This window comes from Sus scrofa, chromosome 6 (genome assembly GCF_054392235.1).
Source record: "Sus scrofa isolate SSC_HxYL_T2T_F1_AM1 chromosome 6, Sscrofa_HxYL_maternal_Yorkshire_Landrace_v2.0, whole genome shotgun sequence".
NCBI classification, from domain to species: domain Eukaryota; kingdom Metazoa; phylum Chordata; class Mammalia; order Artiodactyla; family Suidae; genus Sus; species Sus scrofa.
The window spans coordinates 147322526-147339698 of NC_139388.1; the positions used below are offsets into that span (position 1 = coordinate 147322526).

Here is a 17173-nt window from a genome sequence, read left to right on the forward strand (position 1 = left end):
CAAGGTTCTGAAGTTCAGAACCAGGTCTTTTATTAGCAACATAGGGTTCTCATTCAATGTGGATTTGAAGATTCAGTCCAAACCAGCTTGTGACATGCTAATTTCAGCCATGAATCTGTATCTGTTCTCTCCTCCCACCCTTGCTCCAGATATTAGTTGCAGTGTTTTTCAGTCTCTTTTCCCATAAAAGAGTTACCTGCCTCAATCTTCAAAGTTTCTATTTCCCTATTACACTTAAGGTCCTTTTGTTTTTATGCTGCAGGAACAGAGTCTATGGCTGCCACTTCTGTTTGTGGTCTGGAGACCACTGGGCCTGGGGTCACTGCTGTTTCCATTATATCTCAGGTCCAGGTATATGTTCATTCTTCTTAAGCAGGGCCAAATTATTTTATTTACTAAATGTTTAAGGAGGATTTACTATACACCAGCATAGTTCTTTGTATGGAGGAGGAATTAATGAACAAAAATACGTTCTTCTAATGTAAGTGGTTATTCTATTCTCATTATGTCTTTGAAGAGGTATGGGGTGGTGACTGAGTAGGAGGAGAACTTATAGTACTTTGATTAGATGGTTATCTTAACCAGATGACCATTCCTATTATCTTGACCAGAGGATGCTCTTTCAAACAATTATATTTCCTTACCTTCTACAACATAAAATACTATTTTCTAAGCTTATCTGATCATAAGATCCATTTAGGATGTTTAATGAGAATACAGAACAAAGGGCCTATTACACACATTGAATCAGAATTTTCAAAGAAAGAGTCTGGAAACGTAGAAGTGTTTAGTAAAGCTTTCAGATAAGTTTCATGGTGGAGTAAGTTGGAGAAACACTGTTGTGAAAATATATGATTATATAAATTAAAGTCATCAAATCTACAAAGAAAGAAATGCTAGCCCATTTTGTTAAAATTAGTATTCTCTATTAGCCCGAAAAAAATAGTGAAAATGGAAGCAATAAAATATTGAAGAAAAAATTGGGAAACTGACTTATATTCCAGCTTCTCTTCAATCAGACTACCTAGGTTGTGACCTAATTTTCATTAATAAGTTCCATTATTAATAAGTTCCAGGACATATGACACATCTAATTCAAAGAGTGTTAAAAACTATATTTCAAAGTTAAGTAGTTTGATAATTACTCTCCTAGGTGTGTCCTCTAGTAAATAATAATGGTAATGTATCTATACAAAAGGTTTAATCTCTATTTAAGTTAGATTCTTTCATTATTTTACTCATATAAAAATTTATGACCAAAATGGATTGAGTGGTGAATATATATTAATAGATAAAATATCTCCCCTCCTGGATATTAACAGCATGTAAAAGATGAGGTGTCTTTTTTTTTTAGTTTATAGTTCTCACCTATAGAACTATAAAGACATTTTATATTTATTATGCTATCCTTATGTTATTCCTAGATTATAACAATGTTACAACAATATTAAAAATAGAATATAGCAATCCTGGGGATATAAGATACTGTAATTCTATAGTGATAAAAGGAGACATTCTTGGTTATCAAAGTACTCTTAATCTAAGATATATACTCCTTATACTAACTTTTTACAACTTAGATCTAAAATTTTAAAATCTACCAATTCAGGATCATTTTAATAGAAGACGCTTTTTAAATTTGACAGCTAGAGTTACCTCTTCATTTAAAGATATTGGTAAAATATTTTATTATCTTGAATGATGATCATTCTAACTTATTAATATCATGCTAACAGTATATTCCCTACCTCTGCAGACAAACCACAGTGACAAAAAAGAAAACAGTGTATTTGACATAAACATTCATGACAAAATACTATGTTCTCACCTATAGAGTCAGGCAACTGTTGCAACATATTGGATGACAGTAAGAGGTCCTCCAGGGCTTCACATCCAGAAATGTCCATGTCAACTGTTTCTATTCTGTTTTTTGACATATCCAGGTATACCAACATCTTTAACTTCCCTATAGACTTGATGACATTGCATAAACTCAGGGTTAGTTGAGAAACTTTCACCAGATATTTTAAAGTTGTAAAGACCACAACTAGAAAATTAATTTTAAAAGCAAATGCAACAATAACAAGTGCTGGTGAGAATGTAAAGAAACTGTAATCCTCATACCTTTCTATTAGGAATGTAAAACTATGCAGCCACTTTGGAAAACAGCTGGGCCATTCCTCAAACTGTTAAACATAGAGTTTCCATATGACCCAGCAATCCCTAGGTACACACTCAAGAATAAAACATATGTCCACACAGAAACACAAATGTTCAAAGTAGTGTTATTCACAACAGTCAAAAAGTGGAAATAACTCATCAATTGATGAAAAAATAAAATGTGGTATATTCATAAGCTGGAATATTATTTAGCAATAGAAGCAATGATACATGCTACAAAATGGATGAACTTTGAAAATATATGCAGTAAAAGATGCCGGTCACAAAAGACCACCTATTGTATGATTCCATTTATACGAATTGTCCAGAATAGGCAAATCTATGGAAAGAGAAAGTAGACTGGGGTTGCTAGAGGCCAGGAGGGAGGTCAGGAGGAAGGGAGTAACCGCTAACGGCTTCCGGTTTCTTTTAACGGTAATAAAAATGTTCTAAAAATTAGATTGTGGTGATGTCTGTTCAATTATATGAGTATTCTAAAAGCCATTTAACTGTGTATCTTAAATGGGTGAATTTTACGATATGTAAATATATCTCAATATAGAGGTATATGTTAAAAGATAACACAATATTAATTTCAAAGTTGCCACTGAATTAAATAAATATATGAAAGAAAGAAAGTTGCTACCAAAACAACATACACTGACATGCTGATTCTTACAATTTCAGATGCAGAAGAAAGGTATAAAGTGTGATTTAGACTTTATCCTACTAAGCAGAATCAATATTTTGTCCATTCAACTGTTCTTTTTGCGGATTTACTATGTACCACAGCTTGTGTTGAAGAACAATCATGAATAAGTCAGCTAAGTATGGGGAGAGACTTGTCATGATACAGATAAAGTCTTTATCTTTAAGGCGCTCATAGCAGTGAAGGGAACTGTCAAATAAGCAAATAATTATAATACGTATGATATGTGCAATAACAAAAGCATGCAGCGAATGCCGTAGAAACACAGGGCTGCAAATGGCCTGGAAGGCATTACTTGTCAAGAGAAGGAAAACTTGTCTGTACCTGGAAAGGAGCACGGAGAAGTGTGTAAAAGCACAGTGTGTTTGAGGAAGTGTGGGAAATTCACAGTCACTGAATATAGTGATGAAGGTAAGATTATAAGAAGCAGGCTAGCTGTTAAAAGGCCTTACATGTTATGTGAGGATTATGTGAACTCTTATAGGCAAGGAGAGCTACTCAAGGCTTTTAGGATGGCAAATGACATAATCAGATTTATGGCTTGAAATAATAATTTCCGGGAAATGTGATGGGACGATTCATGCCTAGAGTTAGAGGAGATCTGGCAGGATTCGAAGGATCTGGGAGATGAAGGGACTTGAGTTAAGGCAGCAAAAGTGAGGATGAAGAGGGGATGGGCTCGAGAAAAACTGAGAAGTGGAATAATTGGATTGGTATCTGACTGCTGAGGACAGGGGAGGAATCAAGTCAAATGCTGGGTGAGGAGTGAACACTGAGCACTTAGATGGGACATAAATCCCAGGAATTAGAGCAAGATGAAATTCTTCATTTTTTTTTTCTTTAAGGGAATGTTTGGCAAATTAATATTCCCCACATATCTGTGGTCAGTGGTTCATCTATTTGTTGGTCTCCTTGCATATATTTTACTATACTGTCTCTAATTATTTGACAGAGTATAAATAAACAAATATTGCATTCACAAATTTATAACACAAAAACACTCGGCCCTGTGCTAAGTACTTTATCTATTAGCTGATTTAACACTTTATATTCTTGCTACTCAAAGTGTGTTTTACAGACCAGCAGCATTGGCGCAACTTGGGAGCTTGTCAAAAATGTAGCATCTCAGACCCACCCCAGACCTACCGAATCAGAATCTGCACTTTGACAAACATTAAAACTTAGAGGTTAAGGAACATCAGACATTGGGTTCCCTGAGAAATGGAGACCAAGGGAAATTTATAAAAGGGATTCCTGGGATTAATACCAGTGGAAAGAAAGAGAGAAGGAAGGAAGCAGGACAGCAGATGAAGAGCTTGAGCTGTGATGAAGTTTTGAGGACTTCCCCAGCTGACCAAGGAGTTCCAAAATTGGGACTGCCCTACGGTTGTCTTGAGTAGGGTGACGGGGTCAGGCCTTCGTACCCTTGCATTGGTTGACCTTGGAGGGATATTTACTGGACTAGGAGTCCAAGCCTGTGTGAGAAAATTCTCATCAGCTGTAGGCAATGCCTGAAGAAATTAGAAAGCTGCAAGCAGCATTCTCAGAGGCTGGGGGAATAGAGTGGGTTCTTCATTCCAAGAAGATGACGTATGACAGGATTCACTACAAGGAACATTCCAATGTTGTCCCATTAATAAGAGGAGCTAATATTCAAACTCACTTTTATCAGATTACAGACACAAAGCCTATTGATTAGATTGGCACTGCTTGACCTCTCACTCACTGGCAATTAACCTAGCACTTATCTCTAGCCCTGCCCCTTCAGCTCCCCATTGGGCAGAGAGTGTGAACACAGTCTTAGAGTTGAAGAGCTTCTAGGTTAGAAATTGAGTACTTGGAGTTCCTGTCGTGGCTCAGAGGTTAACGAATCCGACTAGGAACCATGAGGTTGTGGGTTCGATCCCTGGCCTTGCTCAGTGGGTTGAGGATCTGGCGCTGCCGTGAGCTATGTGTAGGTTGCAGACGCAGCTCAGATCTGGCATTGCTGTGGCTGTGGCATAGGCTGGAGGCTACAGCTCCGATTAGACCCCTTGCCTGGGAACCTCCATATGCTGCAGGTGTGGCCCTAGAAAAGGCGAAAAGACAAAAAAAAAAAAAAAAAAAGGAAAAAGAAGCTGAGTACTTTGGGTGAGTCAGGCCAGAGGGATGACTTTCTCCTCATGCCTGGAAATGTGTCACTTGGAAAAACACTGTCACTTTACTTACAACACGCTACCCTGAGGAACTATTATGTTACCTTAGCTTACCTCTTCTGGTGAACACAGAAAGAATGATATATGTGTATGTGTGTGCGTTTCTTTTTTTTGTTCCTTTATCATGAGAAAATTTCATTTCTCTTGGAAGCTTCCTGAAATGCTGTCTCCATCACACCTCAACATTTTGGTGTGAAGGTTCTAAACATTTTTTTACGGGGAAACAAAATAACACTTTGATGTTTATTTTCAAGTCTTTCTAAACCCTACTTTTCAAGGCAATAGTAGCCTGGAGTGATAAAGGCTTTTGAGGCTCAGTGTCTCAGAGTTCTTGAGGATATTAAATATTGCTCCAACATCTTTCTGGACATAAGAGAGGTCTACAGATGAGCAGTGGACAACAAATAACAAAGGTGGAAGCCATCACAAGCAAAAGAAGACATTGCAGTTCACTGTTTACAGTCATATTTTAATTGACTGATCTTAGAGTGATGGTCACAAGAGAGAGCTACGTAGCAAACTAATTTTTGACCATTATCTATTTGCTGTTTTTTTTTTTTTTGTTTGTTTTTTGTTTTTTTGTCTTTTTGTCTTTTTGCCATTTCTTGGGCTGCTCCCGTGGCATATGGAGGTTCCCAGGCTAGGGGTCGAATCAGAGCTGTAGCCACTGACCCACACCACAGCTCACGGCAACCGCCAGATCCTTAACCCACTGAGCGAGGCCAGGGATGGAACCTGCAACCTCATGGTTCCTAGTCAGATTCGTTAACCACTGAGCCACGATGGGAACTCCCTCTATTTGCTGTTTTAACTTATGAAAAACAGAGTGGAAAAATGATAGCCCAGTTTCCAAAAGTTTTTAAAAAGTATATTAGCTTAATGTATGATGATACATGAACTAATAATAAAATGAACTTGCTTTTTCTCCCCCTATGTCTTGTGACACGAAATATTTAGGATTAATCATGCTGTGAAACTGATAGATGTGGGTTGAAGACTGCCTTCAAAATTAGCCTTTCAAAGTCAAGCATTTCCCTGCCTGTTTAAAGCAGGGAGGTGTGGGGTATTCCCACAAGGAGAATTGCATAATGTGGAATTCAAGTGTACTCACTAAAGCAAGAAATCCACTTAAAGCTTGCAGTCTATACGAAAAATCTACCTTTGAAACAGACAAATTAGACTGAACTCCTCTGTTTTGCAGAAGGTTTAATCACTACGTTTCCATTTAAATAATACACTTAACTAAGGAATGCAAAGTCTGAGTTGATTTCCAAGATTGAATTTTGGGAACATAACAAAGAGCCTAATTCTCATTTGCACCTTCTATTGATTCTCTAGCAACAGCATTTTGGAGCATCATAGTGAACAAGAGCCTCTGGAGCTGGTTTGAATTACAGTTATACCATTTACTGGCCATGTGACCTTGGCCCAGTTATTTACTTTTTCTATTTCAATTTCTTCATCTATAACATGGGGATGGTAATAAGCCCTACTTCATGAAGTTGTTACGGGGATTTGGAGAGTCATTTGTAAAATACCTACATAGTGCCTAGCCCGTGATAAATTCTATGTAAGTGTTTTTGAATAAACAAATAGATTGAAGAAGCAGGTATAGAATTTTTCCAACTAGATATACATTCTGATTCCTCAATCCGCAAGAAATTGATCACTGTCTTACTTGTGCTGGAGTAAGTGTCTTACTTGTGTGCTCCAGGGTTTGTACATACCTTGAATACGACACAAATCAGTCTCTGTTATATGCAGTGGAATCCCGATTTGTCTCTCCTCTTATGTGTGAGCCCCTCAAACAAATATATTCAAGGTCATTGCATATATTATCTTTGTAATCCTGATATTAGCATGGTTTCTAGTTCATAGAGGTATATTTGTAAATAGTTTTTGAATAAATCAATAAATAGAAAATGTGCATGCTTTCTGTTTTGCATCTATGATGATAGCAGAAATGCATTCTTTTGGTATGAGAAGACAGTATTTTTTTTTATCATCTTCTGTCAGATTTTCTTCTTTGTATAGTCTCATGCTTGTTCAAAAGAGGATAAGCTTCTTGTTCTTGTTACTTCTGTAATTATTTTAAGGAAATTTTTAATGTCAATTCAAAGAAGGAATAGATTGGGCTTTGGGAACACACATCTAAATCTCAGTGGCTGAAGAATTATTACACATCCAGCTGCTCTGGTTACTCAGCCCAATGCAAGGATTTAGATTTGGCTTTCACCACTGGAAGCCTTGTGGTTAGTCTGGTTAGAGCATGCGCACATGTGTCTGTGTGTGTGCGCTTACATATGAGTGCATGTGTTATCAGTGGCAAGAGGTAGTGTTTTATGGAAAGCCATTCTTTCACTGGATGGAAAAGGAATGAGTAGTCACACTCAATGAGTTGACTGGTAAACCTAATATTCGGGAGGTATTACTGGTTTTTCTGTTAGTTGAGAAAAAAAATTTGGCTCTAGTTTAACCTTCTATTTTTAACACTTTATGCTCCCTGCCTTCATAAAAAATTCAAATAGGTTCTATTAGGAATGACCTGAACTGAGAAAGAATTTTTGTTTCGTGTAAGAGCTCTAGCAATATAGCAGAAACTGTTATCTAGTTACCGATAAGAAGGTTAATTTTGCAAAACTAAAACTTGGTATTATATATAGCATTTTCTTTTTTTACATAACAACATGAATTTTTCAGCTTTTGAAAAATAGTAAGTATGGAAAGAAATGAAAAATATACTCCTAGAGAGAACAAGAAAAATCTTTCATACACCTATTTTATTTACACACCTATGACAATCACGAAAGGTATATAAAATATTAAAATATAAATTAGTGAAAAAACATTTAGTGACTGAAATCTCCTAAAAAAATGTTTAACTTTGAGATGAAAACATTGAGATTTAAGATGTAACATTAATCAATATCTGTTACAACTAATACACAACATAGGTGCTAGACAACATGGCATAATAAAAACTTACATACCCCAGGCAGCACTTGCAATGCATTGTTATCCATCCACAACTCCCTTAAATTTTGTATTTGATCCAGAACTTCAGGCTGGAAAAGAAGTAGGGAGAAAGGAGGGAGAAGAAGAAAACTAAATTAGTCTTTTCTTATCACAATATAAGATGTAATTTCTTGGATCTGGACCTTTTCTTTGGGAATCTGGTATTAATTCTCTAAGAAATTCCATGTTTAACAGAACTCCTTCAGCAAAACTGGTAGTCACGGAGGTAGCCAACCTAGAATTGATGTGGAAACAATAAGAACAACAATAATAAAAGTTAGAATCTATTACTCTCCCTTAACACTCCATAATATTCTATCTTCTTCACTAGAGAATAAGTTTTGAAGAGCAGAGAAAGCTTTAGTTTGAAAAGACTTTATTCTTATATCCCCTTGTTTGCCACAGTGTTTAATAAATAGTAGGTTTTCACCAAAATTGTGTACTAGTCCCATACACATAAACATCTCTCCTCTCCCTCAACAGGCACTACATTATCATGATGTGATAATAGTACGAATAAGACACATTCATTTCTTATCTTTTCATTTACCCAACAAATAATTATTTCTTGAATAATGAGGATGCCTACTATGTAAAAGACACAATGCAGGATCCACAGTTATTCAAACCCAGTTCATGCTTTGAAGTAGCTGATCGTCTAATGGGGAGATAAATGCATATAAGTAACTAAAACACAAAGCATCATGTGGGAGAAAGGAATAATGTAGACAAGCTTAAAGAAGACAGAATATGATTCAAATGTAACATACAGTGCAAAATGAAACACTTTAATACCTTAACTAGAAGCTAAATTCTATTGCCTGGGCAGCAGACTATGTAGAGAAGATAGAGGTTGCTATTGCTGCCAACATCATTTCTTGATTTATGATGACCTTTCCTGTTTTCTTTCCAGAAATTATCCCTTCCCCCACTATAAGCCACCTGCTTCTCTTGATGTTGATTCCTTTTTTACCATTGCAGGGAACTGACAAAGTCCTAAGTGCATTCTATTCACCTGGCCAAAAGGTTTGGCTCCAGAATCCATTCAGAATAGATAAGAAGAAATGGATCTTTGGGAATTCTAGGGAAAAGCTCTTTCTCTTGCCTGCTAGATTTGAAACTGTAAGGGTACAGTCCTGGGAGTTTAAGGCATGAAAAAAGTGGGAGAGCCTGTTTGAATTAAAAGATAGATCCTGATGACATCATATAAGCTCAGAATTAAGCCATAGTTGAAGTCAGATTTTTTGTCTCCTCCAAGTGAAAAAATTATCACTGAAATAAAATACAACCATAGTTCATAAAATTTCAGACATAATTAGGAAAGCCAGTGTGTTCGATAGAATACTTTAGAAAAGAATGGAATTATATCGATGTTACTATAAGAATATTGATAATTGTGGGTCAGACCATACTCTTCAGAGACTTCCAGAACTACTTTGGAGACTGTCTGTGATACCTCTAACCTACAACTGCAGTGGAGTGTGGTACTATTTTTGAGAGATGCTTCACAAAGATCAAAATCTAAAGTTATGCATGGAAAAAAGTTAGGACTGTGTGAGTAATTGGGAGTGGATATTTTTGTGTAGGAAACCATGCCCACTGTCACTTAGATCATAGTGAACAGGTGGTGAACTTCTCCACCTCTGCATTGGAAGACATCAGTCATAGGGTGCAATTTTTCTAAGTCTAGGAGAGGAGAAAGAGTTGTATACCTGATAAGTTCAAGCAAACTTACATATGTAATAAGACAGAGATTAGTGGATAAGCTTAAAACAATGAGCATTATTCAGGACAGACTAGACTGTGTTGTGGTAGCAAATTAATGCTGAAATCTCAGTAACTTAACATAACAGGATTACTTCTCACTCCCACTACATGTCCAGGGTGGATTTCCATCCCCACGATCTTGTGTTGCCACCAAATCAAGATTTCCAGAAGAATCAAAGCAGAGAAGAGCGAATATGGAAATTAGCCACTATTCTTAAAGATCTTGGTCTGGAAGTGACACTTTTCACTTCTGCTTCCAGCTCATTATCTAGAACTGTTTATATGGCCTGGAGCTAAGTTTAGGGAAGGCTGGGAAATGTAGGAGGAATTCATGAAATATTTGGTGACTACTACTGCCCTTGCCACACAGTGACGGTGCATGAAAAAAAAGAATGATGAGTATGAATATATAGTACTTTCATAATTTACTTTTTCCTTCATTCACTATATACTTGATTAAACAGCTTCTAAGTTCCAGGCATTGCTCTAGAACCATAACACACGATACGGTCTCTGCCCTCAAGAAACTCACATCTATTTCTTGAGCAAACATACAAATGAATGTAAAGAAGGGAGAACCTACATGCTTTAGTACAAAGGGAAATCAGACAAGGATTCATGGAGCTGAGATGAGAAGGTGCTGGTCAGAAGAGAGGAGAGGAGAGTAAGCACATTTTAGACAGAAGCTGAGTGGCTTCTCTGTTGAAGATAAATAAGCAACAGCATGGTGTATGAAGGAAAACCATGGGCAGTTTGTCGTCCTGGAGTGCTAAGTTTGAAAGGGAATAAGTAGTAGAAAATGAGGCTAACAAAAGAGAATGGTGTCTATGAAGGCCTCATGTTTTGTTAAGGAGATAGGACTTTATCTTATGGTTCAAGGAGTGTCACTAAAAGTTTTCTAATAGGAAGTGATATTTTATATAGATTACTTTATCCTGGTCATAAAAGGAAAAGAAGAAACCACAAAAGCTTTGTAGGACCAGTAATAAAAGAGCTAATGAGAAATAAAGAGAAGTTGGATTCAGGAAACTTTTAGAAGAGGTATGTCCCCCGGTTTCCCAGCACGTGGTGGTGCTACCACTGGAAAGACAGAATGCGGATGTAGGACCAGATTTATGAAAGAGACCGAATTCAGTTTTGATCATGATTAGTTGTAAGTTCTTGTGAGATACAGGTGGAGATGTCCAGAGATCATCTGGCTATTAAAATTTGAAGCTTAGGGGATAGCTTTGGGCTGAACTAAGGATGTACAAATTTTTTACTTTTGGAAGTAGAAGCGGGAGTTCATGTGGACGAACTCCCTGATGGGAACGTGAAGCAAATCAGAGGTGCATCTAACTGAGGAGGGAACCCTATGGAACTCTTAACACTTGAGAATTGAAAACAGCAAAGCCCATTGACAATTCCTGGGGTGGGGAGGGAATAGGATCTGGGTAATAAAATAAAGTTTAACCTTTTTTTTTTTTTTTTTTTTTGTGCTTTGTCTAGTTTCACTTGCTCTTAGAGTGCTACCTCAAGAGGTTAGCTCCCAACACTTCAGACCAGAGATCCCAGGGCTAAATGGCTGTGCCAACACCTCAGCTCAGCAGCCCTGTGAGAAGGGATGGGCATGCACAGCAACTCAAGATGGTGGCGGTGGGCTGTGTGCAGAGATGCTGTAGCCACTGCATCTGGAGCCTGAGGACACGCTGCACCAGCCCTATGAGAACCCTGCTGCCTCCCACCCCCTCCCAGATCCCTACAAAGCAGCCCCATCCTGGTCTTTTCATGAAGAGCATGTGCTCTAGAGAGCAAGCTTGCACCTCTCCATTCTCCAACCAAAGAGCAAGACTTTCCTTTTGCTTCAGAACTGAACGCAGTCTTGCTCTCTTGGCACCAAGGATGCTGGGCAGGAAGACCCCTGTGATTCAAAAGGGTCAGTATCAGAAGGGCAAACTACAGAAGAAGGCAAGAAGAAATGGAGTCCCGGAGAGTAAGGGGTTACTGAAGTCTAATGAACAACTTTCCGTTAGAATAAGGAAGTGGGGAGGGATAAATGGTGTATGGTAGGTGGGCACTGTAGAGGGAAGGCTGGAAGTTGACAGAAAGCATGTCTGAAGGTCTTAAATTCTCTTGCTGAAGTAAGGAGCAAGGCAGTCTGTTGAGCAGGCAGGGCAAGGTTTTTGTATACAAAGAGCACTTAAGAAGAATGGTTCACACTGGAATTGCTTGCAGAGAATAAAGAAGGACATTAAGGGCAATCAAAAGAGTTCTATCAGTGACAATTATTTTAACTTTTTGGGGAGCCAGGTGGGGGAATGACAGTCTAATGACAGTTTAGGGAAAAACAGAAGAAACAAGAGATGTTTCCGGGAGATGAGAGAGGAGTGTAGTAGGACTGAAGGATTGAGAGAAGTAGGATTAAGAAATGAGAATGAGAGCAGAAGTTAGGAGTTCAAGATTTCTAAAGCTGTTCTAGGCAATGATGAAACTCAAGTTATAACCCTGGGTAGTATGAAGTCTTGGGGCGTCGGGGCAGGGGAGGATGCCGTGGGAACATAAAGCCTTGCATGATGTCTAAGGATTTGGATTACCTTTGGTGGATGGCATAACTTGCCCCCTTGGCTGTGTCAGACAAAATGGCAGATAAAATTGACTAATCATACCTCTAAAATATCACTCACACTGGGTTCTCCTGAGGCAGCCAAGACTACTTGGAAAGGGGTAATTGGGGTTAACCAATATTTCTCTTTTATTTCAGAACTTCTCAATTTATTTAATAACATAATAAGGTACTAATAGTCCTACTTTATGGAAGAAGTATCTAATAATAATTTCCTGGAGAAAATGAGAATAGTTTGATGGAGGTTGCATAACTACTGCTGAGATTGTTACTCAGTTCTCCTGGCTCCAAAGATGACATCATGGTACAGCTTAATATTGACATACTGAAATAATGAAGAATGCTAGTGATCACAAATGCCCCATAAAGAAAGTAAAGCATATGCCAGACTTCTAAAATGAGATAATATTTTTATTACAGGATGTTATAATAAAAAATGCTACAGAAGAAATTTTAGCAACTTTCTAATAAAAGCAGAGACAAAATATATTTAGCAGATCAATACATAACCATCCTGAAGCAATATAAAGATGACGCAATGACATCTCATGATCAATAGACACTTTTAAACTGGATCTTGGAACTAAACTAAATGGCGTATATCCAACCCAACACATGAATTGCCTTCTTTCATATCACTTAATTTCACTCCCAAAGTCAATTGTTTCCATTAAAAATGAGTGGACTTGGCATATTCAATGCTGGCAAAGGTGCTGCGAGCTGGGCACTCATATAAATGGCTTTGATGATTGTAAGTAGTAGTCGTCTTTTAGGAAAATATTTTCAAATATATATGTCATGTCTCAAAAGTGTTCATATTTGCCTTTGGGCAACTATCTTACCAAAATCATGTGAAATATAGAAAAATCTTATTGCAGAAAAATTTCATTGTAGAATAATTAATAATATTAAAAAGTTGGTCACGATCCATATAAACAACAGCACAAGGAAAGAGATAACCAAATTGCGATAAAATCATTTGTTAGTATAGTACACAACAATGAAAATAAATAATCTACATTTTAATATAAGACATATCTTGCAAACAATATTGAATTAAAAACTAAATATAGAAAATTCATATAGGGAATTCTCTGATGGTCTAGTGATTAGGACTCAGTGCTTTCACTGCTGCAGCCCAGGTTCAATCTCTGCCAATCCCTAATATGGGAGCTGAGATCCTGCATCAAGCCACTGCACACCATGGTCAAAAAATTTTTTTGAAAAGAAAATTCATATAGAGCAAGTCAACTTGCAAAAATTTTTTAAATGTTATATATTTATGAATACATATATGTATAGTAAAAATAGGAATATGTAGAATAGAAGCGCACCAAATTAAAAATAGCAATTGTCTTGGAATTGGAATAGGACTAGGAGGGAAAGCATAGAAGAATTCTACTTGAACTATAGTGTGTTATTTCTTCCTCCAGAAGCTCTAACTCAAATACAAAAAAGTTAATATTTTTTTAATTAGCAAGTTTTTGATATGTTACTGTAAAATTTTTATATTTGTTTTCATTTTCTATAATGTTAGAAAAAATATGATGGAATAATGACTTATTTTTTCTTCTTTTGCATTTTTTCTGTATTTTCCAAATTTCCCATATTATGTAGGCATTAATTTAATCATAGAATCAGAGAACATTTCAGTGTCTTTTCTTTACATTTACACTTACTTAAAGCACTTTAGAATTCTCTTTGAAGTGCTCTTACTTTGATTAGTTGAAATGAGCTAAGAAAATGGTTACACAAATTTTAGCATAAATAGAACATATGTTTTGCATTAACGAAATCAGTCCTGCCATGTATAGGCAATTTTGGTCTGTTCTCTTGATTTGACTATATATGTTACTTTTATTCCACTAATTTGGATAACAGAGTTTGCTTATATTTATTTATATGCCTATCAATTTTTTTCTTCCAATGAGGTTAAGAGAAATGATAACTGTAAAACATAACATCTGACAGTTACCTAATTTTGTCAAAATTTAACTAAGGAACTTTAAAAGTTAAAAAGAGAACTTCATAGCTTAAGTGTTTTAAAACTGATGAAATTATCTGGCAGATACAGTAATAATGAAAAATTCTTATTCCAAGAAACTATGCAGAACTGGAAAGCAACAGTATGGAATCAGGTTCAAAACATGGATAAACCCAGATACCTATGGTCAATTAATCTTTGACAAAGGAGGCAGGAATATAAAATGGGAAAAAAAAAACATCTCTTCAGCAAGTGGTGCTGGGAAAACTGGATAGCTGCTTGTAAATCAATGAAACTAAAACACACCCTCACACCATGCACAAAAATAAACTCAAAATGGCTTAAAGGCTTAAAATACAAGACAAGACACCATAAAACTCCTAAAAGAGAGCATAGGCAAAACATTCTTTGACATTAACTGTACAAATGTTTTCTTAGGTCAGTCACCCAAGGCCACAGAAATAAAAACAAAAACAAACCAATGGGACCTAATCAAACTTACAAGCTTTTGCATATCAAAAGAAACTGTAAAAAACAAACAAACAACAATAACAAAAAAACCAAAAAGACAACCTACGGAATGGGAGAAAATAGTTTCAAATGATGCAACTAACAAGGGCTTAATCTCTAAAATATACAAACAGCTTATACAACTCAACAGCAAAAAAACCAACAATCCAATAGAAAGATGGGCAGAGACCTGAATAGACATTTCTCTAAAGAAGATACACAGATGGCCAACAAGCATGTGAAAAAATGCTCCACAACCTTGATTATTAGAGGAATGCAAATCAAAACTACTATGAGGTACCACATCACACCTGTCAGAATGGCCATCATTAACGAGTCAACAAATAACAAATGCTGGAGAGGGGGTGGAGAAAAGGGTACCCTCCTTCACTGTTGGTGGGAATATAAACCGGTACAACCACTATGGAAAACAGTATGGAGGTATCTCATAAAACTAAATATAGAACTACCACAAGACCCAGCAATCCCACACTTGTCAAAACTTTCCTTGAAAAAGATATATGCACCTGTTATGTTCATTGCAGCACTATTCACAATAGCCAAGACATGGAAACAGCCTAAATGTCCATCTACAGATGAATGGATTAAGAAGATGTGGTACATATACACAATGGAATACTACTCAGCCATAAAAAAGAACAAAATAATGCCATTTGCAGGAACATGGATAGAACTAGAGACTCTCATACTAAGTGACATAGGTCAGAAAGAGAAAGACAAATACCATATGATATCATTTATATCTGGAATCTAATATATGGCACAAATGAAACTACCTACAGAAAAGAATCAAACTTATTGTCTTGGAGTACAGACTTGTGGTTGCCGAGGGGGAGAGAGCAGAATGGACTGGGAGTTTGAGGTTAGTAGATACAGACTGTTGCATTTGGAGTGGATAAGCAATGAGATCCTGCTGTATACCACGGGTAACTATATCTAGTTACTTGTGATGGAACTTAATTGAGTATAATGTGAGAAAAAAAATGTGTGTGTGTGTGTGTGTATGATTCGGTCACTCTGCTGTATAGCAGAAATTGACAGAACATTGTAAATCAACTATAATAGAAAAAATAAAAATCTTAACCCAAAATGCTTATAAATATACAAGAAGGTGGTTTCTCAAATCAATAAGTGTAAAAACTCAATGCAAATCTAAAAAATTATGTTCTCTAATCAAAGTGACCTAATTATGATATTTCACTGAGATGTTTCAGTTGTTTATTTGTACTAAATTTTGAGATCAATACTTCAAAGTATTACTTCATTTCTTTTACCAGTTTTGTTTGACAATGTTAGAGTTTACAATTTGCCAAGGAAGCATGACTATATTTTAAGACAGTTTTTCTTGATTTTCCTCCACTTTTTTTTTTTTTTTTTAAATTTAACAATGCATTGGGAGTTCCTGTCATGGCTCAGTGGTTAATGAATCCGATAGGAACCATGAGGTTGTGGGTTCGATCCATGGCCTTGTTCAGTGGGTTAAGGATCTGGCGTTGCCGTGGGCTATGGTGTAGGTTGCAGACGTGGCTCGGATCCTGAGTTGCTGTGGCCCTGGTGTAGATCGGTGGCTACAGCTCCGATTCAACCCCTAGCCTGGGAACCTCCATATGCCGTGGGAGCGGCCCTAGTAAAGGCAAAAAGACAAAAAACACCAAAAAACAATGCACTTAGCTTATTACTAGCTCTATAGCTCTCATAACTAGGAAAACTTTTATTCATGCATTCCATGGTGCACTGTTGAAACTCTTTCCGGTACACAAAATTAAATGACTAAAATTGTTCAGGTTTTGATGACTAGCCTATTTGTTCAATCTCTCAATTGTTCTGTTCTACATGCCTTTAGACTATTTAACTTCTTCAGTTAATTTCTTTGGGGATAAAAAGTTAGCTCTATAGGGTCTGAACCTATTTCCAGTTTACATTAGTTTCACGTTTCTCAATTTTATTTCAGTTGTCACTCCTACTAAAATGTTCATAAATTTTAAAGCTTTTGTTTTGGTTACAATTAAGCGACATATAGGAAAAACATTTTTATATTTTAGAAATCACACACACACCAAAAAAAAAAACACAGGAGTTCCTGTCGTGGTGCAGCGGAAATGAATCCTACTAGGAACCATGAGGTTTTGGGTTCAATCCCTGGCCTCACTCAGTGGGTTAAGGATCTGGCGTTGCTATGGCTGTGGTGTAGGCTGGCAGCTGTAGTTCCA

At 36.7% G+C, this 17173-nt stretch overlaps 1 protein-coding gene across 50 annotated transcripts in view; it reads right to left on the bottom strand.

The window, feature by feature from the left end:
* Nucleotides 1-17173, bottom strand: part of LRRC7 (leucine rich repeat containing 7) — a 537967-nt gene that overhangs the window by 144436 nt on the left and 376358 nt on the right. For all 50 annotated transcript variants that reach the window (XR_014807988.1, XR_014807993.1, XR_014807989.1 and 47 more), the window contains 2 exons: nucleotides 8055-8129; nucleotides 1829-1973 (listed from right to left, as the gene is read on the bottom strand). Coding sequence is in view for 38 of the 50 variants with exons in the window: in XM_084964727.1 (XP_084820853.1) it covers nucleotides 1829-1973; nucleotides 8055-8129 (220 nt within the window). In the remaining 12 variants the exon portion in view is untranslated. The remainder of the gene's footprint in view (nucleotides 1-1828; nucleotides 1974-8054; nucleotides 8130-17173) is intronic.